This window comes from Hesperophylax consimilis, chromosome 20, assembly GCF_061612785.1.
Source record: "Hesperophylax consimilis isolate HC1 chromosome 20, BYU_Hcon_1.0, whole genome shotgun sequence".
Lineage (NCBI taxonomy): Eukaryota > Metazoa > Arthropoda > Insecta > Trichoptera > Limnephilidae > Hesperophylax > Hesperophylax consimilis.
In genome coordinates, this window is record NC_142855.1 from 27,279,500 (window position 1) to 27,306,240 (window position 26,741).

The 26,741-nt window shown below is 34.8% G+C and overlaps 1 protein-coding gene across 1 annotated transcript in view; it reads right to left on the reverse strand.

Annotated features, from left to right (window-relative positions):
- Positions 1-3,432: 3,432 nt before the first annotated feature.
- The window catches only part of LOC149414471 (uncharacterized), a 35,574-nt gene continuing 12,265 nt past the window's right edge, over positions 3,433-26,741 (reverse strand). The window contains exon 5 of the mRNA XM_089644188.1: positions 3,433-3,516. Coding sequence (XP_089500314.1) covers positions 3,433-3,516 — 84 coding nt within the window. The remainder of the gene's footprint in view (positions 3,517-26,741) is intronic.

Below are 26,741 nucleotides of genomic sequence, written 5' to 3' on the forward strand. Positions count from 1 at the left end.
GGAACCACTTTAGTTCCAGCACCCCACGACAGGTGCGCTACGGTCGCCGGATTGCGCAGCACTCAACAGATTCCAGTTCTCGATAGTTGATATTTTGGCACTGGAGAGTTATCATCTCGCCCCCCCCTTGGGGCGGTCGCCGAGGAAGCTGCCCTCTCGGCAGTTCTCATCTCGCCTCAACAGCTGAAGACAGATTCCGCAACCAACAGTTGACTTTTTGGCACCCGACAGTCATCATCTCGCCCCCCCCTTGGGGCGGTCGCCGAGGCGCCTCCGCCCAGGAGGCTGCCCTCTCGGCGGTCACGATCTCGCCTAGTTCTCGACAGTTCCCATTCCGCACTCGACAGTCATCATCTTGGGAGTCATCATCCTGCTCTCCCCCTTGGAGCGGCGCCGAGGCTCAGCCGACCAGGAAACTGCCCTAGCAGAAGTTACCGTCTCGCCTCCGCCGAGAAACTTCCTGCTCTCCCCCTTGGAGCGGCACCGAGGCTCTTCCGACCAGGGAGATGCCTAGCAGAAGTTACCGTCTCGCCTCCGCCGAGAAACTTTCTGCTCTCCCCCTTGGAGCCGCGCTGAGGATATTCCTACCAGGAAGCTGCCCTCTCAGGAGTCGCTGCCTGCCGACTCCGCCCTTTGGAGCCTTGGCCCAGGCTGAACTGATTCCGCCCTTCGGAACCAGCCCAAGTTGCAGCTGTGTTAGCAGTGATAAGTGCGAACGTGGAGATCCGCGGTTCCAGAATCATCGTAAAGGGAAGCGTCTGCACAATTTTGCATAATTATCTCGTAACGTGACCCAACTTTTAGACATTGAATGAACAATAATTTAGGATTAAGAAAAAGGACAATTAATTTTAAGAATTACAATGACTAGTATTAAGCGTAGACTACGATTAACTTTTAACTTTAAACATTTTTTAAAATAAATTTTAAACAGTGCTCGAACTTAGGTAACTCATATTTTTTTACTCGTTCCTCCTTTTCCTTTACATGAATAATATTAATTATTAACTTCCCTTGAGTAGAGTGATAACAATTCAACCGTTTTTTCTACATTCGCAATGTTAACTGTTCTTCAGGCTATGGCGGGAGATAACCAACTTAACCAAAATCTAAAAAAATGCGTATTTTGGCCGCCAAAGAGGAATAATTATTTTACCCGTCTGAAACTTTTGCATGTTTTTTTTATCAATTTAAATATGCATGCATTACTGCTGATGGCATAAAACTTGTCTATGACTTCATAATTGTCTGTGTAAAACTAACCCGATTTGATGACTCATCCTTTTTTCATCGCCAGTTCGCCCAGGGGCGTATAACTCTCGCATAACCTTGTAACCCTGATGGGAGGAGTTATCCTCAACCCAAATTCTTATAGACAAAGCTGTTGTGGCTGAAAGCTCAGATCTCATTGGCTCAGAGCAAAAATTGTATCTTGATCTCTCGCTCTCTACCGTAGCGACTCGTGTAACAGAAAGAGAAGCTAAACATGTGTTATGCTCCGATAAAAAAATAACGGTAATTTCCAAGACGTAATTTCGCAGATTGAACTCAGTTGAAGGTTTTAGCGTAAATATTTTGAATTTTCTTTCACCCATCTAAAAATAATGTTGCGTGCTAGAATTCTTCAAGGTGATAAATTAATGCCGTGTTGTGTTAAAGGTTGCTCAAATGGATTCGATAATCCAGTGCTAGGAAGAAGCAGCAAGAAATACGTTTGTTTGTGTGTGCCATTTCGCGATTGAAATCAAAAATACGGTACTTTTGGGATTAAAAAATAATGCGTTGCCAACGCTTAATCTTCCAATCATCATAAAATATCCGGTCTATCTCCACCAATTGAAAGAAGGACCCGATCACGTTGTTAAATACAGGTACTAACCTCTCGTTCTTTGATACAATGTTCATGATTCCTTAATGTACTTCATTGGCTAATAATTTGATTAATTTTCCTTTTCAGACCTATCCGTATTCCGACGCGATCTTATACCACGTATTAGGAGACTAAAATTGCTAAACAAAGCCACGATTACATCAAACAAGTTCATTTAAACCTCTCCAGAATTACATCATGTAAGTACCAGTATTTTCAATGATGTTTGCTGACGACAAAGCTGTGAAAATTATATGAAACCCTTGCAGGAGAACTTGAATACTTCTAGTGCTATTTTGTGTATATATTCTTGTATTTTTGTGCAAGGTCAAATTAAATCCTATTAAGTTGTTGCAGTAAGACAGAAATCCTGGGTTCGATTCCTAGTTGAGACTGTTACTTTTTATTTTTTTGTGTCTTGTTCTGTTTCATGTTTTGTTTAGATATATTAGTATTATCTTCTACTTCAATGATAAATCAATGCTCAATACATCGGTTGTACTGACCCTGTTCTGTATTACTGTCCATTGTCTTTTTGAAAATAAAAAATATTTTGATGTGTGCATAGCTGTGGGTTTTTTTTATTTTCCTTTTCCTGCATTCCAGTATTTTTTATTATATAAATTTTTTGGGCTAGTGAATGAACGATGTTAGCTGGGTGCAGGTATATTGTCTATGTTTGCTCTTTTTTTAAATGACCTTGAGATTTCTTTATGGTCCACCATATATTTACCTGTCTGGACCAAACGACCGTTTTATCTGTGGTCGTCTGTGGTTAAGGGGGTGACAAAATGGCGCCATACAAAAATCCCGAAGATATCGATCTAGAGAGTGGTTTATTTATGAGTTCGCCAGTCGCATCCCCCGGTTTTTACTCTCTAATTCTACTTTATATCGCTAAAACTGTTTGAACCCACGAAGTTAAATTTATCTTCCCGTGCTTGTGATATTTATTAGTAAGTACTAATGCTTTTATGAATCACGCCAATCATTTTGGTAGCAACCGTTATCGGTACACCTAATTTAACAAATCTATTGGCGTTTTGTTTGCGGAACGTTCAACCTGTCAATTAGACGTCTGTTTATTTTAGTAAAAATATTTTGAAAATATTTTAAAATTTAGTTTTAAATATTCTGTTAAAAGCTCATTAGCGGACTTAGTAAAAGCTTTACCGGTCTTTACATTACTTATGGTTATAGTTTTATTGAGTTATCCGACGAATCTTTCAACAGATTTCAAATGTCAACTCCAAGGTCAAGATATTCACAATATGTATGTAACGTATGTTATCTCTACATACTCAATAATAACAATGCTTGTATTATAATATTTATTTGAAAGAAGACTATCACGGTTCTGGACTGAGAGGCTCATTCCCGCTCATACGATCTCTTATATACGTCTCGTACTCGCTGTCTCGCTCTCATGCTGTCCCCCTTACACACATACACCACACCCCCACACTTAAATCATAATTACATCTTTTTATTTTTACAAATTTATATAAGCCAAATATATTTAATTATTTCCATTATGTATTTAATTTCCAATTTATATGTAATTATGTATGTTCTTGACTCTTCATTCGGTGTAGCATGGGCGTTGTCCTCGAGGGCGTAACCTCCCCTCCCATGGTGTAGGTGACCTGCAAAAATCAGAGGAATTAGGAAACTTGGTCATGTCCACGTCCGAGAGTGGACCCAGGTCCAGCAAATCATCAGACCTGTCACTCTCCCCCCACCTAACCTTCCTCTCTGAAATTTGACCATGGTGGCGTTTCCACACTTGTCCTGTAGACATAATTTTTACTAAATAAACCCTATTCCCCAATCTTTTATAAATTTCTCCTAAAATCCATTTGTTTTTATCACTTCTCAAATCCCTGGTTAAAACTTTAGATCCAACATCAAAGTACTTTTTAATTTTTTTTCCTCTATAATACTTTTTTTGTTTTTGCTGACTCAATAACATCTTATCTTTAATCGTGTTATCAATCCCTTTAAAACCTTGACCTTCAACATTATCTAATATTGGAATGATTGTATTAAAAATTGATCTAATTTTCCTTCCCAAAATTAATTTACTAGGTTCAATCCCCGTAGACATAGAAGGCGTATTCCTAATATCAACCAAAAATGTTAAAAGTTTATCCTCAAAATCAGCAGGCAATTTATTATTTATCATAATTTTTTTTTAAAAATTCTTTACCGTTCTAACCCCATTTTCGGCAAGTCCGTTAGAAGCTGGATGGTTGACAGGAGATGTCAACGATTTAATATTAAAATTATGACAAAATTCCTTAAAAACTGTTGAAGTGAACGCTGTACCATTGTCACTTACTATCTGCTCCGGAATTCCGAAATTAGAAAATAATCTTTTCAAAACTTTTATTGTACAAAACGAATCTACTTTATTTACGATGTGACAGTCTATCCATTTTGTAGTTGCATCAACGATTATCAAAAAATTGTAACCACCAAAAGGTCCCATGAAATCAATATGCAATCTATTCCATATTAATCCACTGATTGGCCACGGCTGTAACTCAACTTTACATGGAGTGGGTAAACACTCCAAGCATCGAACGCACTGCTTCACAGTTGCTTCTACCTCTGAGTTCATACCTAACCAAAAAAAATAATTTCGAGCAAGATTTTTAGATTTAACAATACCTAAATGCGATTGATGTATGAAATTCAATATGATTTCCCTTAATTCCCTCGGAACCACAAATTTATTATTATAAAATAAACACGAGTCATAAGTCGATAATTTATTTCTAAAATACCAGAATTTTAACAAGTCATCCTTTAAAAACTTTTTATCCGGCCAACCATTGATTACGAACCCAGTAATGCTTGCTATGTTTACATCTTTAATCGAAAACTGCTTCATCGTTTCTTTTGAAATTGTCGTTTCCACCTCAATTATATTTAAAAAATCCGATTCAATCTTATCAACGTTCAGACTACCAATATAATTTAAGAAATATTCGCTACCGTCGACCTCGCCGATACAATCACTTAAATTATTATTACTATTAACCGGCAATCTAGATAAGAAATCCGCTTTGTTCTCACCCGACTTGACATATTCTATATTATAGTCAAATGTTTGTAAAATCAACGCATAGCGCTGTAGCCTATTTGCCGCTAGTATTGGCACTTGTTTTTCAGTGTTCAAAATATGTACCAAAGCTTTATTATCACAAGTTAGAACGAATTTATTACCATATAAATATTGAAAGAATTTTTTGAAACCAAATATTATTGCACACGCTTCCTTATCTAGAATGGAATACCTCAATTCCGTTTTTGACAATAAACGGCTAGCGAATGCAATCGGTCTTTCCATGCCATTCTCATATACGTGACATATAATAGCAGATATACCTATATCACTCGCGTCTGTAATTAGCTTGATAGGTAATTGTGGGTCAAAATGCACCAAAATATTGTCTGACGTCAGCAGTTTCTTAACTTGCTCAAACGCAATATTGCATTCCTGAGACCATACAAATTTTATCCCTTTTTTCAACAATTGGTATAAAGGAGACAAAATACCTGACACATTCTGTATAAAAGACCTATAGTAGGAAATAACTCCCAGCAAACTTCTAAGTTCCGAAACATTTTTCGGTACACTCATTTGGGTAATAGCATATATTTTATTTTCTAAAGGCATAACTCCTTTCTGCGAAATTCTATAACCTAAATATTCTATCTCTGTTTCTAGAAAAGAACACTTATTTTCATTAATAGTTAATCCGCAATCACTTAACTTGCTAAGTATTGCTTCACAAATAGAAAATAATTCCTCTTTAGAATTCCCAAATAAAAGTAGATCATCTAAAAATACACGAACGTTCCTAAGTCCACCAACTATCGCCGTAATGACTTGCATAAAGATGGCCGGACTCGTGCTTAAGCCAAAAGGCAATACTTTATATGCAAATAAACCTATATGCGTACTAATCACACATAATTTTCTAGACTTTTCGTTCAATGAAATTTGTCCAAATGCATTTCGTAAGTCTATCTTAGCAAAATATTTTGCACCATTCAGAGATGAAATTAAATCGTCAATACGAGGTAGTGGGTATTTCAACTTCGCTAACATAGGATTCAATGTTGTTTTGAAATCAGTACAAATCCTAATTGAAGCGTCTTTCTTTTTTACAACAACAATCGGGCTTGCAATATCGCTTATTTCTACCTTTTCAATAATGTCTTCATGCAACATTCTCTGTAACTCTATCTCTACTTTCTCACGTAAACTAAAAGGTAATGGCCTCGGATTTACAAACTTTGGCCTAAAGTCCGAATTAACTTCAATGTTTGCCTCATAATTTTTAAGCCTACCCGATTTTTCTGAAAAAACATGAGCATATTTCTTCTTTAAACTTTCACGAAAAACAAGATGATTATCACAATTAATCTCACTGAATTTTACAGAATTTATTCCACTTAATCCGATACCGAAAACTTGTAAAAAATCTCTACCAACTATTGTAGAATTACCATTTTTAATTATTACGAACTGTATTTTCGCACTTTTACCTAAAAATGACACCTCTAAATTCACTTTACCTAAAACATTTAACTGCGTTCCGTCATACCCTGACAAATGAACATTATACTTTTCTAAATCGTAAGAAACAAAATATCTTAAATACACTTCATATGGTATCGCGTTTATCGCAGCTCCCGTATCTACCAACGCCGGCAATATTATGTTACCAATTAACAAATCTATATATGTGGGTTCCGGCCCCACATTATTATTAACCACGAACACCGAATTCAACCGTTTATTTTTAGTACCTACATAATTTTTATTGTATTTACACAAATTACTAGGATGACCCGATTTGTTACAATGATTACACAAAATTTTTTTCCAGCAATCTCTTTGCAAATGATTTTTTTTTCCACACAAAAAACAAGTTTTTAACGTACCATTAACCGGTGATTTACTCCGCATTGAATTTTTATTCCTGGAAGGACTATCTTTCCTGGATTTATGGAAATACTCGCTTTCCTTATGAACAACATTTAAATTCGGATTTACTTTTTTAAAAGCCACAACATGTTCCCACGTCGCCGCTAGATTAATGCAATCCGTAAAAGAAGTATTGATTGCCTCTACGAATAGCTTGTGTTTCAATTTTTCATTAAAAATCCCAATAACGAATATGTCCTTTAAACATGGTTCCAATCTCAGCTCAAAATTACAAGATAAACTTAACCCTCTCAATCTAGCCGCGTAATCTTTAACGGATTCGCTAGGAAACTGTTTACATTTATAAAATAATTCACGAGACTCAAAAATATTTTTAACTGGTTTGCAATGTGAATCAAATAATTTACATAAATCTTCAAAAGAACAAACAGAAACCTTTTTTGGAAAACATAAATCACATAATAGAGAGAAAGTTTCTTCCGTGAGGCAACTCAGCAAAAATGCTCTTTTGCGTTCTGGTGACAACAACTTATCATCATTTAAAATGAGGGCCTGATCCAATCGTTCCCTGAACAATGACCAGTCTCCCGTTCTGTAACAGAACGTCCCCAAATTCTTACAAATCGCCTCCATTGGGAGAAGAACTGAAACAAGTTGAATAAAATATACGTATCTCAGCCCTTCCAGAGGTTATGCTCCGAGCCCCTGCCCTGAGCCTGTGAATCACCAACGTCTCAGCACCCTTTTCTGGCTCCGTCTCCCTTCAGCTGCGGACACGATCACCTTCCAAGGTCTTCCTTCCCGCTGTAGCGACAGAACCCCGGTCCCGGATTCCGGCCAATTCACCCTTGATGCCGATCTTGATCCTGGATCTTCTGCGTACCCCGTGTAACGGTGTACTCTCGACAAAATGTTGCAATGTCGGCTCCCACACACGTGTAAAATTGCGTTTTTACCGCGCAATTTGCCCGGCCCGATCTGCGTGCTCGCCTCGGCTGCGTGTGAATTCTCCAATTTGATAGCCTTTTATTATTCTTCTTCTTCCTTCAAAATTTAGCGATCCAACGCCCAAAAGCGCCAGACTATACTGTGATCACCAAAAATTCGAATAATCTTCTTGAATCATCTGATTCTCCGTAAACTTTTAATAATTTACGAACTACCGTGCTGCGCCACTGTAACGTATGTTATCTCTACATACTCAATAATAACAATGCTTGTATTATAATATTTATTTGAAAGAAGACTATCACGGTTCTGGACTGAGAGGCCCGCTCATACGATCTCTTATATACGTCTCGTACTCGCTGTCTCGCTCTCATGCTGTCCCCCTTACACACATACACCACAATGTATATCACTATTTTCCAATATAAGTTTCGCATAAGATATCATTGTTTTGACAAAATATTTAACCAAACAAAATGAAAAGCTCATTTAAAATAGGGTTCCGTCACAATTATGTTCTGTTTCAGGTATACATAATTGTTTGGGCTTGTACCAATTACCGCAGCCTATAACAGCGGTGCCATGGATCTAGTAAATCCAGAAACTGTTTCCATCAAGACGGAACCAGGGCCCCAGGAAGAAGGTGGAGGTGAAATGGATTTAGATCTCCCAGATGTAAAGAAGGAATGTTTGCAATATGCGGAGAGTACTCAGACAGTCAGTTAGTAGCATTTCTTTTTTAAAATAAATTATATGTTATTAATCCAAGTCCATTTTGGATTGCCATGGCGACAGAACATAATATGTTTTTTAACGCTGCCCTCTTTTGCCGTAGTTATATTAGTTTTTATCTTTGCCAGAAACAGCCAATCTACAACATTAGTTAAACTAAATCATTTTTATTTAGTTTTGTGAATACTCCACGCGTGTTCCAACTGCTCTCAAGCTCTTGGCGTAATAGTATGCTGTGTGGCTAGAAGTCAAAAGGAGGGAATGGATATAGAGTGGTGAAAGGTGGGAAGTACCTGTCTATTCATATCTTATCATTTCAATCAATGTTTAAATGGAGAAATTGTTAACATTACACAAAGGCGATACCGATAGTATCTCTTACTGAAAGTGCCACAAGAATATATTGTGAAATATCGTTTATCAATCAAAAAAATTGCTTGCGCACGCTTGGATTTTATCCCGGGACCTCCAGATTACAAGTCGAGAGCCATACCCTTTGATTACCGAAGCCGCCAATAAGTGCTCGATTCCTCAAATTTTCCATTTTTTCCTCATGTGTTAAAAATACATATTTATTTATTTGTTTGTACACGCCCAATCAGGGCTCTTACTATTATTGGAAGAAAACAACAGTTCGTCGACTTATAACAACTCCATAATGCAGGTGCTCTAAAGCAAATGTTTATTCCTTCCTGAAGCGGACATCTGGGGTTGTCCTTATCAAATTGATTAAATTAACCTTGAACTCTCTTTATCTAATTTTCAATTCTGCAGGATTAATCAATGCTGTATTTTATCGTAAATATTGTAATTTGAAAACGTATTATTCGTAAATATTGTGTTGTTTAACATCGATTATCAATCTATATACATGTTGTTTTATAGCTTGCATTAATGTGGAGACTGTTACCGTTAAGGCGGAATTCGGATGCCGAGAAGATAGTTATGGGGGACTTCCTTGTATGGAAATTGACATAGACCTGCCGGATGTCAAAAAGGAATGCTTAAAACGCTCAGAAAGAATCTACCAGTCCGGTAAAAACAATTTCCTTCCTAAAATTTTACATTATCTGCCATCGTAATTTGTTATTTTTTTTTCAATTTTGGTGCTTTATTGTGGTAAGTGTAGATATTAAGTCGAATAAAGCTTTTATAATCGTATTATTTTTTTTTCGACAGATGTCAAGACGCATCCTGTGGAAAAACAATTATTTTGTCCTAATTCTATCTTCTCCCGTTCTAATAAGTCGAATTTAAATAGGCACCTATGCAACCATACAGGAAAAAAACATTTTTCATGTTCGGAGTGCAACTATTCATGTTCTCGAAAGGGCCAACTGATGATACACATACTGACTCACAGTGGAGAAAAACCTTATTCATGTTCTGAGTGCAATTATTCATGTTCTCTAAAGTGGAATCTGAAGAGCCACATGCTCACTCACAGTGGAGAAAAACCTTTTTCATGTTCTGAGTGCAATTATTCATGTTCTCAAAGGTTCTATTTGACGAAACACATGCTGACTCACAGTGGAGAAAAACCTTTTTCATGTTCCAAATGCAAATACTCATGTTCTCAAAAAGGTTCTCTGACGATCCACATGCTGAATCACAGTGGTGAAAAACCTTTTTCATGTTCCGAGTGCAACTATTCATTTTCTCGAAAAGGCACACTAACGAGGCACATGCTTACTCACAGTGGAGAAAAACCTTTTTCATGTTCTGAGTGCAACTATGCATTTTCTCAAAGGGGCACTCTGAAGTACCACATGCTGACTCACAGTGGAGAAAAACCTTTTTCATGTTCGGAGTGCAACTATTCATTTTCTCGAAAGGTCTATCTAAAGAGGCACATACTGACTCACAGTGGTGAAAAACCTTATTCATGTTCCGAGTGCAACTATTCATGTTCTCGAAAGGACCATCTGACCAGCCACATACTGACTCACAGTGGAGATAAACCTTTTTCATGTTCCAAGTGCATCTATTCATGTTCTCGAAAGGGCTCTCTGAAGAACCACATGCTGACTCACAGTGGAGAAAAACCTTTTTCATGTTCCGAGTGCAACTAATCATGTTTTCGAAAGGGCCATTGACGAGCCACATACTGACTCACAGTGGAGAAAAACCTTTTTTATGTTCCAAGTGCAACTATTCAAGTTGTCGAAAGGACATTCTGAGAAGCCACACGCTAACGCACAGTGGAGAAAAACCTTTTTCATGTTCCGTGTGCAGTTTTTCATGTTATCTAAGAGGCAATCTGAATCACCATATGCTGACTCACAGTGAAGAAAAACCTTATTCATGTTCCGAGTGCAACTATTCATGTTCTCTAAAGTTGAATCTGAATAGCCACATGCTAAATCACAGTGGAAAAAAACCTTTTTCATGTTCCGAGTGCAACTATTCATGTTCTCGAAAGGGCACTCTAACGAGGCACATGCTAAATCACAGTGGAGAAAAACCTTTTTCATGTTCTGAGTGCAAATATTCATTTTCTCGGAAGAGCTATCTGACAAGACACATGTTGACCCACAGTTAAAGTAAACCTTTGTCTCGTTTCGAGTGAATATAATAATTATCTTTTCTTACGAGCCACAATTAAAAGTTTACGGAAAACATTTTGAATTCAAATATTCAACCACACCGCTATTCACATACTTCTCTATGAAATGCAAGGTAATATGTTCACACGAAAAAATTTACAATCTTTAGTAAATCTAAGGTTAAGAAGCATTATTTTATTTAATATTTTTGGAAGCAGCTCCGACTCACACAGCTCGTTTATCTGAGAACTTTAAACGTGTATCTCAGTTTTTAAGAAAAAAATAAATACAGCCACGAGATCGAATTTTTGGATGTGTTGAAGAACTATAATGCCGGCCTATTGTCAGTTTTCAAAATAATACAAAAAATCCAATTATTAATAAATTAATAACATTATTCCACGTACCCACCTTCATATGTTTGTTACTCCTATGATAGCCAGCGAAAAATAATAAATTAATATAATAACTTATAAGTGTACATATTTCAACTCGATTATATAAACATTATAATTAACACTATAAAATAGAAGTAGGCCGAGTTGCCCAGTTGTAGCATTGTAAACCATGTCATTTTACTTACTTCATTATTAATTCTCTTTTTCTCAATAAATATAAATGTTAATTTGTTTATTTACATGTATTTTTGTAATTATCATATACCCTTTAATAATTATTGATAACAAACATATATATTCTTCATCTTGATGCTCACAACTCTTTTAAACACAAGCACCTTCTTAAGAAGAAAAACATTTCTAAAAGGAAAAGCAGTAAAAAGTAATTTTACGAATTATTTTAGTTAACATAAATGATTATACTCTCTAAATTGATTATTATTTTATTAAAAAATTGTTTGAGACAAATATTCATCTTATAATATCGTGTTGTATGCACCTATAATCTTTTAGTTTTTAATTTAGGTACATATTTTGAAAATAATAGCGAATCCATCAGTATTAATCAAACTTTTTAATCAATAATAATAGTTATATATTTTTTTATATACAAAAAAGAAACATAATTTTCAAAATTCAAATTTCTACATCAGATTTAAAAAAAATCACAATTTAGCCCAAATTTACACCCGAAAGATCAACATCAATGGATATTAATAACAATCCAAAAAGTTTTAAATTGCCAACAAAGACACTTTAAAAAAGAAAGCGTATTTTTAATTCATCAAAATAAATGTTATGGATTATGCTTTAAGGCCAAGTTGAATAGGGACTGTCTATTGGCAGTTCTACTCGTATTTCTAATAACATCTCATTTTGTATTGGTTTTTAATCCTCTGTCCTCGTTAGTTGTTATCCGAAAATATCTTTATTCCATTCGTCCATTAGACCAAAGTGCTCATCAAAATATGTTCCGTAGAACTTTAGTATAAAATATACAAAGATATTTGTACGAAAGATGTGTTGCGAAGGTTAAAGATGTGTTGAAGGTTGAAATTAAACTAAATAATATTTTGTAATAGATTCATTCTGTTGCCGTGATAAAACTGTTGTGAATAAATTTTGAAAAATATTTTGTATATCACACAAGTAACAGCAAGGATGAGCCTATGCTATTCAATTTGCACCAAAGAACGTTTCCGAACATTTTAGTTACTATCGCTTGTTGCCGAGTGTAACTATTAATGTTCTCAATGGGGATCTCTGACCAGACACGTGCTGACTCACATTGGAGAAAAACGGTTTTCATGTTTTTAGTGCAACCATTATTCTTCTCTTAAGGGCAGTCTGACGAGCCACATGCTGACTCAGTGGAAAAAAACCTTTTTCATGTTCTGAGTTCAACAATTCATGTTTTTGGAAGGGATGTGTAGACTGAATACTATAGAATTGATATTCTCGAGGAGCATGCATGTTAAAACCATGAATGATTGTATGAGAAATGTGGAGATCCGCAAAGAGTGCAAGGCTGATGCAAGTGTAATGAGTAAGATCAATAAAGTGACGTTAAGATGGTTTGGGCATGTAGAGGGAATGAGCGAAGAAAGGAGTGTGAATGGTAGCAGAAGTCGGGGACGCCCGTGGAAGACATGACACGACCAAGTGAATCAGATAATTGGGTCGGGCCATGTTAAGAGTCATTATAGAAGAGAATTATAGAAGAGTATGTTCGAGACGATGTATGAATATGAATGACGCAAGGAATGTGGGCCAAGACTGAGTTCACGTTCGAGACAATCACGTGATCATCCCGCTGTGCTGCCATTGGCTGTTTGGTCTGTTAGAGTAATACGCCCGTAACGAGAGTTAGCATTTCACACATAGGCTAAGATATGGCTTGGATGTTGGATACATTTATATGAAATGTAATTTAACGGCCGGTTTAAAAATGAGGGTCATTTTGGCCAACGTGCGGATGTTGGATAAACACGCTCGAAATGTTGTTTAATTTTGGTGGACTTAAGACAAACTGCGTTTCGAAAATACATATTGATTTTTTTCACTTGTACCTATCGTATAATAAAATGCTTTCTGAGTACAACTTAATTTCACACAAAAATGGTCTGTTTGATAAAAACAAACTAGAGCGACGTTTTTACTATCATTTAGAGAATTTCTTCCGGAAAATGTATGTACATAAAACATGCATATTATATTTGTAGAAAGTAGAGAAAACTCGATGTTTTTTAATCAAGTAGTAAAAATATATATCTTCGGGAGCTTACATTGATAACTCTGGCAAAGTCTTATAAGATACATCAAAATAATATACTACGGAATTGTATATCTTAAAAAGGTCTGCAAAACAGTCCGCGATGGCATGTGTCTATCTCCAAAAGTTAATCCCCAGAACGCCGGGTAAAAGTCAGAGAGTAAAAATTAAAGTAAAAACAATCAGATCCATGTACAAGAAGGAATCAGGATTAGTAATGAAATCTCCCTTTGCCAGATCTGATATCTCAATATGATCGTGTAGGTGGAACCAATGAATGAGAAAACATTATTTTCTAAATTTTTCCAAAGTTAGGTAAAGTCTGCTAGTAGCCATAAAGTAGAAAACGTTTTTTTAAGTAAATTATGGTTTTCTTTATTCAAAATTAAATTTTAAGTTTTTTAAGTCCAATAAAATTTCCAAAATTGACAGTTGTACAGAGGATCGTTTCTATATAAATTATTTAAATCGCAATATTTGAAAGTATAATAAAGTTTAATATTTTCGGTAAATATTCGGTATCGCTGGACAAGGATTATACGAAATATTTTTAAATAAAACCTTCTGATTTACCTTAATTACTATAAAAGGAATCTGATTGCATTTGGGATATTTTTAATTTTAGCATTTTAATTTTTAATTACGTTAATCGAAAATTCACTTTCGTTGTATGGGATGACAGCTTGAAACACAGCTGGAATGACTGGAATTGGCTGGAATGGTTTCTGTTGATAACATTTCCTTTTGTTGGTATTCCTGATACGAGTGGCTAGATTTTTTACCAAATACTAGGTAGGTACTATTTTAGCCAAACTCGAAAAATAAAATAAAGGTATTTAGGTATGTTTTATAAAATAGAAAAATTAAAAAGGTACAAAATAAAGGTCACACAGACAATAATGAAGTCATAGACTAAAAAAATGATGTAGATGTAAAGTAGGTACTGAACATCGGATTAGGCGTGAATATTATTTTTTTAAATTTTTTTGTAACACTTGGAACTACAAAGTTTCATTTGAGATTTATAAGAACTTTAGATTTTAATCTCATATAAGATCCTAAAAATTAAATTTAATACAAAAGTAAATATTAAAAAGTTCATATTAGGTTTTTTGCTCGTTTTTTTGGACGAACGAATATTATCCTTAAATTGAATTTGTTTGCTTTTCGGAACAGATCACATGGAATCATAGAAATTATTGAGCCTCCTTTACCTTCATAGTTAAAAATATGGACTTTCTTATTTTTTATTTATTATTCTTTATTTTGGCATTGACCCATTAGGGGTGATCTTGGCCAAATACAATTAACATTTTTCTTATTAACAATTAATATCATCATAAACATAACATAATGTAACATAAATAAACCAAACATAACGTAACATACTTAACATAAACGGTACAGAGCTGGTAACAGTAGGTTATCACAAAATTATAAACAATAAGAACCTGTGTACAATATAAGTGGGCGCTTTTCGTGATTTAACCAAAGATTTTTCTAAAATTAGTAGCGTTTTTTTTTAAACATAACTATGAAATTAACAATCTTATAAACAAACACAGCACAAAATATGGACTAAACGGTTTTATAAAGAAAAAAATACCAAGATTTATTTGTAGAAGTTAATCAGAGAATAATTAAAATTAACAAGTTTATCAAACCAAAGATTCCGACAGCAATTTAAAAAAATATATGTAAAACTTTGTGATTTTTTTATGAATATTTTTTTTTCATGAAACGACAAAAAGTGAGGTGACAGTAATGTTTATAAAACACTTTTCTAAAAAAATGTGTTACTTTTTCGTATCAGTAATAAGGAAGTTGAGTCCATTTTTTTTATTTTTTTTTATCAATGTTCGCATTCAAACTTAAATACGAGTATTTTTTTTTTAAGTTTGTTTTCATAGTTAAATTAATTCTCAAAGTTTGAATTTTACTAAGCCCACCAAAAGTAGCGGAATCTGAGCGGTAAGAGGCGGGGTGTGGGTGTGACGTCATTCAAACTGTAAGAATCACGTCGCTTAAACATTTTGCATAGAAAAAAAAAAATTCTTCAATAAGGAATTCCAGTCATTTTTTTACCAATTTTAACCGTCTATTAGAATTGATGTTATTAAAAAAAAAAGAAAATTGATTAAGATTTCATAGTTAAATTAAAATTTTAAATTAGAATATTTGCTTTTCCCGCCCGGTACGGTATTGCCGTCGCTATTTGTTGACGTGCTCCGTGCCAATTCAGGACCGCCGCGCAGAAAAGTAAAGACCAAAAGTAAAATAACGGTTTACAGCCCAGTTCACTGTGAGACTTTTCTGGGCGGCGGCCTAAAGTGTATCACATGTAATGTGACATGTATAATAATAAAAACTTCTAAGCGATGCAATAAACAACATATTATTATAAAGCACTATACGAATATTTATCAAAGTTTCAAGTGCCCATCTTGCAAAGAAACAAATAAAACTTCTCAACAAACAAATGAGCTGACAGAGACATCTGTGAACGAAACCTCACAACAGAATGAAGATGAGCTGACGGAGACATCTGTGAACGAAACCCTACAATATAATGAAACACCGGACGACAATGATAAAATTAATTCAATAATTAACCAATTAAACAAAAACTTCAAAAGCTTCCAAGAGATGTCTCTAAAAATATATTCACTCCTCGAAAATTTTCAACAATAAATTAAAAGTCAAATTACAAGCATAGATAAAAACATTAATGAACTTAAGCATGTAACAAAAAAAGTGGAGAATTTCTTAACAAATTTAACACCTTTAAACAGTAATCAATCGCTCTCGACTTATGGAGCCGAAACAAATCAACATCCCACAGTGTAAAATAACATTTCTTCACATCAACTAGCAGACCTTGTAATGCCGCCGCAGGAAAACAAATCTAAAATACTCATTTTTGGAGATGAGTGTGGAAGAAAAATGAGACGAAGTATTGAAAAAAATTCAATTCAATTTATCCCGGTGCCACTGTAGACAAATTTAGTTCAACAATATTACAGTCATGTGAAATCCTTACAAAAAAAGATTTTGTCATCTTATTTACTGGGACAAATGAAAAATCGCCGAAAAATATAATTAGTCACTTGTACTACATTGTAAATAATCTTCACCACACCAATGTTATAGTTCACTCGGTACCTAAAAATAATCATTTGAATGTTTCCAAACTCAACCACGAAATAAGGTCTCACGCTGCTCTATTAAAAAATCATTGTCAATTCATTGGGCCAATCTTTCACGACCGAATGAATGAATACGATATCTCAAAATTGATGAGCTTGGCAAGAATAAACATAATTGATACAATTAAGAATAACCACCGGAAAATGTGCTATAATATCGAGAAGGAAATAAACATGAAGTGCCAGATGCTTTATCTCGCGATCCTTTAGTTATTTCATCAATTGTTCAATCTCCCATTATTAGTACTGATCGGTGGTACAATAAAATGTGTCGTGACGTTTTAGCTAAACCTGAGTTATTTTCGAAGTGGAAACTTGTAGAGGGAGTTTTATATAAGCATGTGCAGAGTATGGAAGCCCTGCATAAGCCTAATGATTGGAAGGAAGTTGTTCCTAAGGATCAAAGACAAGAGTTGATTGCGTTACATCACGTACCTCCTACATCTGCCCATTTTGGGATTATGAAAACTCTGAATAGGATTTGTTTGAAGTTTTTACCTGGCCGCGGTTCCGGGACGTCGTGAACCGAGAAGACAGAACCTCTCCATGAGCAAACACGATTACGTACAAGGATGACGACACCATTTTGTGGAATCTACCTTGGTCATCCTTGTCTTTTCATCTAAATAATCAGCAATGCATGAACGCATCGCTTGGCGCCCGTTATCATATTCTTCAGGTTAGTTATTATAAATGCCACCCAATTGTCGCTTTCAATGCAATATTTAAATTAGCAATCGTGCTCTCTACCTTCGGTAGTAGCACACGCCTGAGATAAATGTCAATGGCCATTGTAGGAGGATTATTGCCACATTGGGCGTGAGTGCCTCAGGAATGTATGTAACAACAGAGTATTAAATAAAAGATAAGGGAAATGAATTCCATGACACAACATTTATTTCTACAACACTTCATTAACCTTTAAATAACATGAGAACTCTATATTTAGTGACATTTATCTCAGGCGTGTGCTACTACCGAAGGTAGAGAGCACGATTGCTAATTTAAATATTGCATTGAAAGCGACAATTGGGTGGCATTTATAATAACTAACCTGAAGAATATGATAACGGGCGCCAAGCGATGCGTTCATGCATTGCTGATTATTTAGATGAAAAGACAAGGATGACCAAGGTAGATTCCACAAAATGGTGTCGTCATCCTTGTACGTAATCGTGTTTGCTCATGGAGAGGTTCTGTCTTCTCGGTTCACGACGTCCCGGAACCGCGGCCAGGTAAAAACTCTAGAGCCAAATGTACCGTATTATAAAAATATGTGAATAAAATGTAAGCATAATGAGGATGATAATCTAAATAAAAAGATTCATATTACGGAATATAATTTATTATTAAACAAAAACATAGCAAGAGACTCAAAGAATAATTTAAATATAAATAATCTCAGGGTGCGACTAACCTCGAAGAAACGTTAGTAGGTCGGTATATTATTACGTAAAAATAATTAACATGGTGATTGAAAGTTATGCTACATTGTAGGTAGTTAAATGAATTATAATTTTAAATATCATTACTATAAACATTAAGGGCGCCAGTTCCATATAACGATAGAACAAAATTTATTAAATTATAGTAAACCAATATTGCAAACAGAAAGAAACTAAATATTGAATATTTGAAATGAATATTGAAATGCATGATGATAAACTAAAAACTTCCCGACTTCGTGTTGACCGCCATCCGCGAAGAGTCCTTTCTTCCCCGTACGTGTAATCGCTGAATCCGCCACCCGAATACTATTACCCCCCATTGATAACTACCCCCCATTGATATTACCCCATTGATATTACCCCCCATTGATAAGATTAACTTTCTCGACATAGGTATCGAAATCATTAACAATAAATTAGAATTTTCAATTTATAGAAAACCTACATATAGTGATAATATAATACACAATACATCTAGACACCACATTTCACATAAATTATCAGTATTTTATTCACTCATTCACAGACTTTTACACGTGCCTTTGAATTATATAAATTATAATAATGAATTAAATATTATTAAAACTATCGCCAATAACAACGGATACAAAAGCGAAACTATTGATAGGCTAATAGAGAAAAAGGATAAAAAACTTACATTAACAATCATTTCACAAGGCCTTGAAAATAAAAATGAAAAAGATAGTAATAAACAATGGGTTAAAATCCCTTATATTGGTGAAATATCAACAAAAATATCTAGATTAACCAATAATGATAAATGCAAAACAGCTTTTTATAATGTAAACTCTCTAGGTAGAATTTTAATTAACAACAAAGATAAGAGAGATAAACTCGAGAACTCGGGCGTTTACCAAGTGAACTGCGCTAACTGCCCAGCATATTACGTTGGTCAAACAGGGAGATCTTTCAAAACCCGTATTAAAGAGCATTTTACAAATTGGGTAAATAATAAAGGCGAATTGTCAAATGTAGCATCACATTTATTAGAAAACAAACACTCGTTTGATAAAGACAGAGATGTTAAAGTCCTCCATACTTGCAATAAAGGCCACAAACTTGATAGACTAGAATCTTTAGAAATTACTCGCTTAATTAATAAAATAGACCCTAACTTTGTAATGAATAAACAATTAGAATCATTTGCCAAGTCTCCGCTCTTGTATCCATTGTAATTTTCATAATAATTTCGACATTAAAATAAGTAGTTAGGTTAGACCATCCCTATTTCAATGTAAACATGTACCCCTTCAATAAGTAACTTTGTAATTAATAAGCTATTAGTATCAGTTGCTAAGTCCCTACTTTCTTAATTCTTATAATAATTTCTCAAATGTAAACATGTATCTTTTCAAAAAGCAAATATAATCCCATCATAAATAATGATTTGACAATAAAATTAGGTCATTAATAATGCATATTACCTGTGAGGTTTTTTCCCTAATAAATATTGAAATAAGCTACAAACCCAAGGTAATTAGCTTACTGGAATTACCAAATATTTAGAAATTCAACAATCTTAAACGACTTAGTAACAAATAAAATTGATTAAAACCCTATAAACTACCCCTCTCCCCCCTCCCCCATATGTTGTGTATATAAACCGTAGACTAAGAATTTTGTGTACCAGTCTGAAGATGGCTTTGACGAGCTGAAACCGGTTACGGTCAAAATAAAATTAAGTGGAATAAAGTTTTTTATTTGTTTTATTATAATATATTATAATGGAATTCCACCACGAATTATCGGTCTCAAAAATAGAAATATCAAATAAATATATGTTCAGAAAAACTAAAAAAACACATCAGAATTAAAAAAAATTCGTGCCATACAAATCCAAGTACATCTAAAGGAAAAACCCTACTCTCTTTTATGTACCTAAATGTCAGAAGCCTGAGAGGTAAACTAGATGACATCAAATGCTTACTGAAATCCACTAACTCAAACTTCAACATCATCCTCTTGTGTGAGACTTGGCTTAAAGAAGCGGACCTGAAGTACTTCAACTTAGAAGGATACAAACACGAAGCATCCTGCCGGCCGCAGGGAGCTGGACTTGGTGGCGGACTCTCTATTTTTCTACAAAATTCTTTAGAATACAATGTGATTGATAACACGTGCGACTCTGATAACAACTTTCTATGGGTTCATGTAAGCAAGCTCAATCTTAAGATAGGATTAGTATATAAAAAACCAAATACTGTTGTCAAAGACTTCTTAGAGACACTTTCCTCTCAGCTAGAAACATATAAAAGAGGTATTATATTTGGAGACTTTAACATAAATCTGCTTGATCCAAATAATACACACACTCGTAGATACACAAATACAATTAGTTTAAATAATTATATCATTTTGAACAAAATAAACAAAAAACAGGCAACACGCATCACAGAAAATACAAACACAATCATTGATCATATACTCGCCGACATAAAACTAGAATACTCATTAACGAACTGTGATAATTCAATATCCGACCACAATATTTTACTCCTTGATGTAATTCACACATATACTAAAAACACATCTATAAAGTCGTCCCGAAAATATACACATATTGATTTTGATAATCTAAAGAATCATATCATCCAAAATCCCTTTCACCTTAACATGAATGACGACTCGGTATTAAACTATGACAATCTTGTAAACTACCTCACAAATAAAATTAATTATAATAGCATCACTAAAATTAACACAAAAAACATAAATAACCCAGACTGGATAACCAAAGACCTTATAAAATTAATCAACAAAAGAAACAAATTACACCTGAAACTAAAAAAACAACCAAACAACACGTCATTGAAAACAGAATTCCTAGTAGTAAGAAATAATATTACTAAGAAAAAACGAAACTTAAAACAAAAACACTACGGTGATCTTTTTAAAAAATGCGAAAATAACAGTAAAAAAACCTGGAAGTTAATAAACAACATCATACAGAACCAATCGAATACTTTGAATACTTTTTGTAATAAATTAATCATTAACAACGAAACAATCACAAACAACGTAGAGATATGCGACCACTTTAACAATTTCTTTTGTAACATTGGCTCCTCCTTAGCTAATAATATACACAAAAAAATCACACACAATCTAGCCGATGAAATAACATTAGTACATGATAGCATGGAATCATTATATCTTCAACCTAACACGGAATTAGAAATAAGTAAAATAATAAAATCCTTAAAACTAAATGCAAGCGCTGGTAAGACAGTTATAAGTCTCTCCACAGAATTGGTTCCTATTTTATCAAAGTTAATTAATCAGTGTCTTAAAGAGGGAACTTTTCCAGATAGTTGCAAAATTGCTAAGGTAATACCAATTCACAAAGGTGGGTCCAAAACGGATACCTCAAATTACAGACCCATTTCTATCTTACCAATCTTATCTAAAATCTTTGAACGTGTAATCTACGATAGATTAAACAACTTTCTATCAAAAAAATCGTTCTTATATAAAAAAAAACAATATGGCTTTAGGAAAAAATCAAACACACTTGCGGCAATAAATGACTTAATCAGTAAACTTAGAAGCAGCATTGATGGTGGAAATTATATTTTATCCATACTCATTGACCTTCAAAAAGCCTTCGATACAGTAAGCCATGACATACTTCTCAAGAAACTCGAGAAAATTGGTGTAATTGGTCCTGCTCTTAATCTATTCAAATCATATCTTAGCAACAGAAAGCAATTCGTTAGCATCAATAATCAAAATAGCAACCACCTACCAATAAACTACGGAGTTCCGCAAGGATCCATACTAGGACCACTTCTGTTCCAAATTTATATTAATGATATCTCCCAATTAGATTTAAACGGTGATATTTTTTTATATGCAGATGATACTGCAATTTTCTACTGGGGTAAAGATTTAAACATCTTACTAAAAAATGCACAGAGTGAGTTAGACAAAATTAACAGTTGGCTCCAATCAAATATATTGCTACGTAGAGTAGTTGCTATGGTTACCTGCTACGTGCAACCTACAATACTCACCAGACATTTCAGGTTATAATAATGAATGTGGAATCACAAACTTTATCCAGTACTGGAAGCGCCAATTCTTGAGGGTCAGATACCCACAAGAATGTTTGTGATCCCAGGGTTCTCAGGGAGTTGGGTTCGAAACCAGAAATGTGTCAGGTTACAATGTGTAATTTAGAGTCAAGGAAAGAAGGTTTAGAGTAACATTAATGTATATTATTTCGAATACAATACAAGTCTATACACTCAACCGTGTGAGTTATAACGAAAACAATATAATAAAAGCCAGATACAAGCTTACCCCCAAGGTTCCGACCACGCTTTATCTATCTAGCTAATTAAGTAACATCCCACTCGAGCTGGAGCAGCACCTCATCAGGCTGAGCTCCAGGGGGCTCCAGACGGAGCAAGAGGAAGAGTCAGTTCCGCCTCCTGGCGACTGTCCGTGGCAGGAAACTGGCAATCTGGCGACTGAGGAAGAGGAATCTGGTGCCCGCGGTCGCATCCGTGTATCCTGGCGAGGATTCCCTTTATGCAAGGAAAAATAGGCCTCCCTACGGCCCTGGTGAAAATGCGGTCGGCGTAGTGCCAAACCGCGAGAAAGAATACCATCCTTAGGCTTCCGGTAACCGGGCACAACATTTCAAGCCACTGGCTTCTTCATCCCATAAAGGATGGGTCGGATTCAAGCAGATCACACGTCTGACTCCGTTTGCGATTCATGATGCCGCGTGGTTACAATATTCGAACGAGCCACGGAACCAATTCCACTATGGAACCTCGTATTTTACTCCATTTATACGACTCTATAAAACTAGACTTCGCCACTCCGATTAAAGGGAAACCATTCCCAAACAATTTCACTCCGGAAAACTGTGACTGTTGTCTGCCGAGAGATCAGGCCCACTCTCTGGTTTCTCTGCAGGCAAGGAAGTCTTTTTGTTTTTTTTTCTGTTTCCGCCCGGTACAGATTTTAAATTTTAAATTATGATTCGAAATTTTACCAAAACCAATACCCGCGACAATCGCCCAGTTCCTAACTAGGTTAGAGAATCGGCGAGGATAAATGTGATGATGCAGAATAAATTAATGAATACAATATTAAAACAAAAGGAGTCTAGCCCTGCATCATAACATTACCCCCCTCGCCACCAAATGTTTGCCCTCAAACATATAAAATTGTCGAAATAACCTAACCCTATTCTTTCTAGGTCGGTCCAAGGGTCTACTACAACAGAAAAAAAAAACAAAGTGATCAATAAAATACCAGTAGATAATAATAACCATCAATAGGAAGTATTCATATAACAAAATTAAACCAAAGTGAGAATAGCGAATGGGCGTGCCGCAAATCCGGTCGCACTTCATCGAACGTAAGGCAGGATGAACAGGATTGCGGTGCAGCCATTCTTACTTAAATAACTATAATATTGTAGGAACTAAACTTAAAAACTTAATCTAAACATAACAACCAATGTTACGTGAACGGGATCCACCAACACCCACAGCTTGAATATGCTGGGTGAAGACTAATTGACTTAGCGTCATGGACAACCGTTGACGTTACATTTATAAAAATAATTAGTACATAATTAATAAAAGTAAGACTTAATTAATACAGACGCCACATTTATAACTAACCAAATAACTGACTGTCTATCACATTCATTTTATACAACCAAATGCGATAATGCATCACTGACCCAAAATAGGGTAATAAGCCCGTCAGGCAACACTTTTTAGGGAGCATAGCAACCCTCACTTATCACTGACTCTACTTCTCCATAGGAGATAAGAAAACACTTTGTCGATGTTTATACCTAATCTACCTAACTAGGTCGTATGGGGGTATCCATAAGAGAACAGAGCAGTTAATGAAAATAAACAATCTTAATTCAACAAGAGTGTTAAGCAGTCAACAACCATCGCATAAGAATGGAGCCAAATTAATACAGTATACAGCCATCAATATAGAAGGTGCAATCGGGTTAAGTGATATGCAACTAATATTAGTGCAGTTATCTAGGTATACGTCCAACAGTAACGAAGGCGTAATCGATATTTTTATAAAACAACTTATGGTTTTCTCTGTAAACAGTTGTTCAAAAAAAAAATTGTTAATAATAAGTCTCGCAGGACTGTAACAACAATTATGTATAATAAACTTAGAGTTTATAATAAAAATTCTAAAACAATAGGAAAGGAAAATCCCAGGTTACTTACATGGTAGCAAGATTTAATGCAATGCAATTTTAAAAATTAAAAAAAAATTATTTGTAACAAGTACAACAAGTGTGTACACAGAAATGACTGTTGAGAAGTCAAAGAATCAGCAACAAATAAAATTAACATTTATAGATTAAACCTAGGTCAGAACCTACGGAAGGTTTCAATACATCTTCGTATGTTCTGATCTTGACAAAATACAGAAAAATCAGGTTCAAGAATCATAATATGAAAGAAGTGGCTTAAAATGTGGAAGGATCGGTGGTGGGTTATCGTTCCACATTATAAGTCAGAACCGTACTTATAAAGGAAAACAAGTAAATTATGTCTCGTTTCATCAGCAATAAAGCGAACAGCTCCATTTTATCACTAGGAGATTAAATGTTCAGTGCACCGCTTGGTGCAGTCTTTAATATATTTTCATGACCCATCAAGACATTTACTGTAAAACAATAACAAAAATATCCGTTTACATATTAATGATGAAACGAGAACAACCAGTGTTCAAGCACGTAATTTGTAGACAATGCTTCTTTGTTTTCACCATCATGAAACGAAAGAGACAGTGGGAATGTAACTCCTTACATTTCAAGATGTTATATCCTAACACATACTACATGTTAAGGTATATTAGCCAATTTCATTATACAAAATTCATAATATTTTTAAATGAGTGTTCATTTGTTCACTTGGAGTCTGTTGTGTACTTAAGTTTAAGTAAATAAATAAATTAAAAAATATTAATTTATGAGTGGCTCTTTTCATGAGCATAACGTACGACAGTATAAATGCGTGCATGTTTATGATTTAGACTTGTTATATTTGAGAATAATAGCGTGATTTCCAATAAATCACTACAAATAGTATTTTTTTATTTTTTTTTTATTGTGTTTATTTCCTGCTAGAGCAATCCCGATGAGTAACAGAACTCATTTTAGGACAGGATGAACTTACAATTCATATGTAGGAGGTAGTAGGAACAATTTTACAACGGTATTTTGATATCAAATATAAGTTTCACATTCAATACAGCATAAAAATTAAAAATTAAAATAATGACACGTTAAGTAGAACAAACAACAATAGAAAACAAGTACAGAAAGAAAAAAAAAACATGGATAAGATACAACAAGAAATGACAACACAGTTACATTTTTTCATTTTTAAATTTAGTTAAAAAATATTCTTTTAAAGCATTGCTTTGCAATTTTTTATTGTGGTGGATGTGTTTGTACATATCTGGAAGCGAATTATATAGTGTATAGGCAATATAGTTCAGTGATTTTAACCCATATTTTGTAGTGTGTGTTTGAGGAATGCGGATTTTATTGTTATTTCGAGTATTGTGGCTGTGGATGTCTTGATTGTAAAGTGGCTTGATGTTGGTGTGAGTTGATTTTTGGGTAATTTGTAGGATGGTGCTTGTGATTTCATATTTAGGAAGGATTGTAATTGGAAGGATACCAGAAACTGAATAGATGTCCCTAACATGAGTGTCCCATGGAAGTTCAAACACATTTCTGAGAGCTCGGTTTTGAGCCACCTGCAGGTCATCTATCAATTTCTTTGAGGCAAAACCCCAGATACAGCAGAGATAGGAAAGGTGTGAATGTACCATGGCATAGTATACTGAAGTTAGTAAAGGAATGGGTAGTAACCCTTGAAGCCTATATAGTACACCAGTTATAGGGGTAATTTTCTCTTTTATATGATTTATATGGAGATCCCACGTGAGTTGGGAATCTACGATCAGACCCAAATATTTTGTGTTCATTTTCTTTTCGAGGCAGTTGTCTCCAATTTTAATATCGAGGCTGTATCGTGTGAAAGAGAACATACAACTCGATTTCAAATAGAGTTTATGAATTTTATGTGTTAAGTGTCGTGTTAGGGTTGATCATCAACCTCCAAGAACAACCCGAACCACTCAAACATATATCTCACTACGAAATACTAACGTACGTACATAGATCAGAGGACAACAGGCCTTTCGCCTCCTGCAGGAAAAACCGTCCACAGGCAACGAATCCCCCGCCTTCCAACTGATGATGCAGTACCGTGTTCCGTACTTGAACCAGCGGCCCAAGTATAATGATCAGACAGCAAGCTT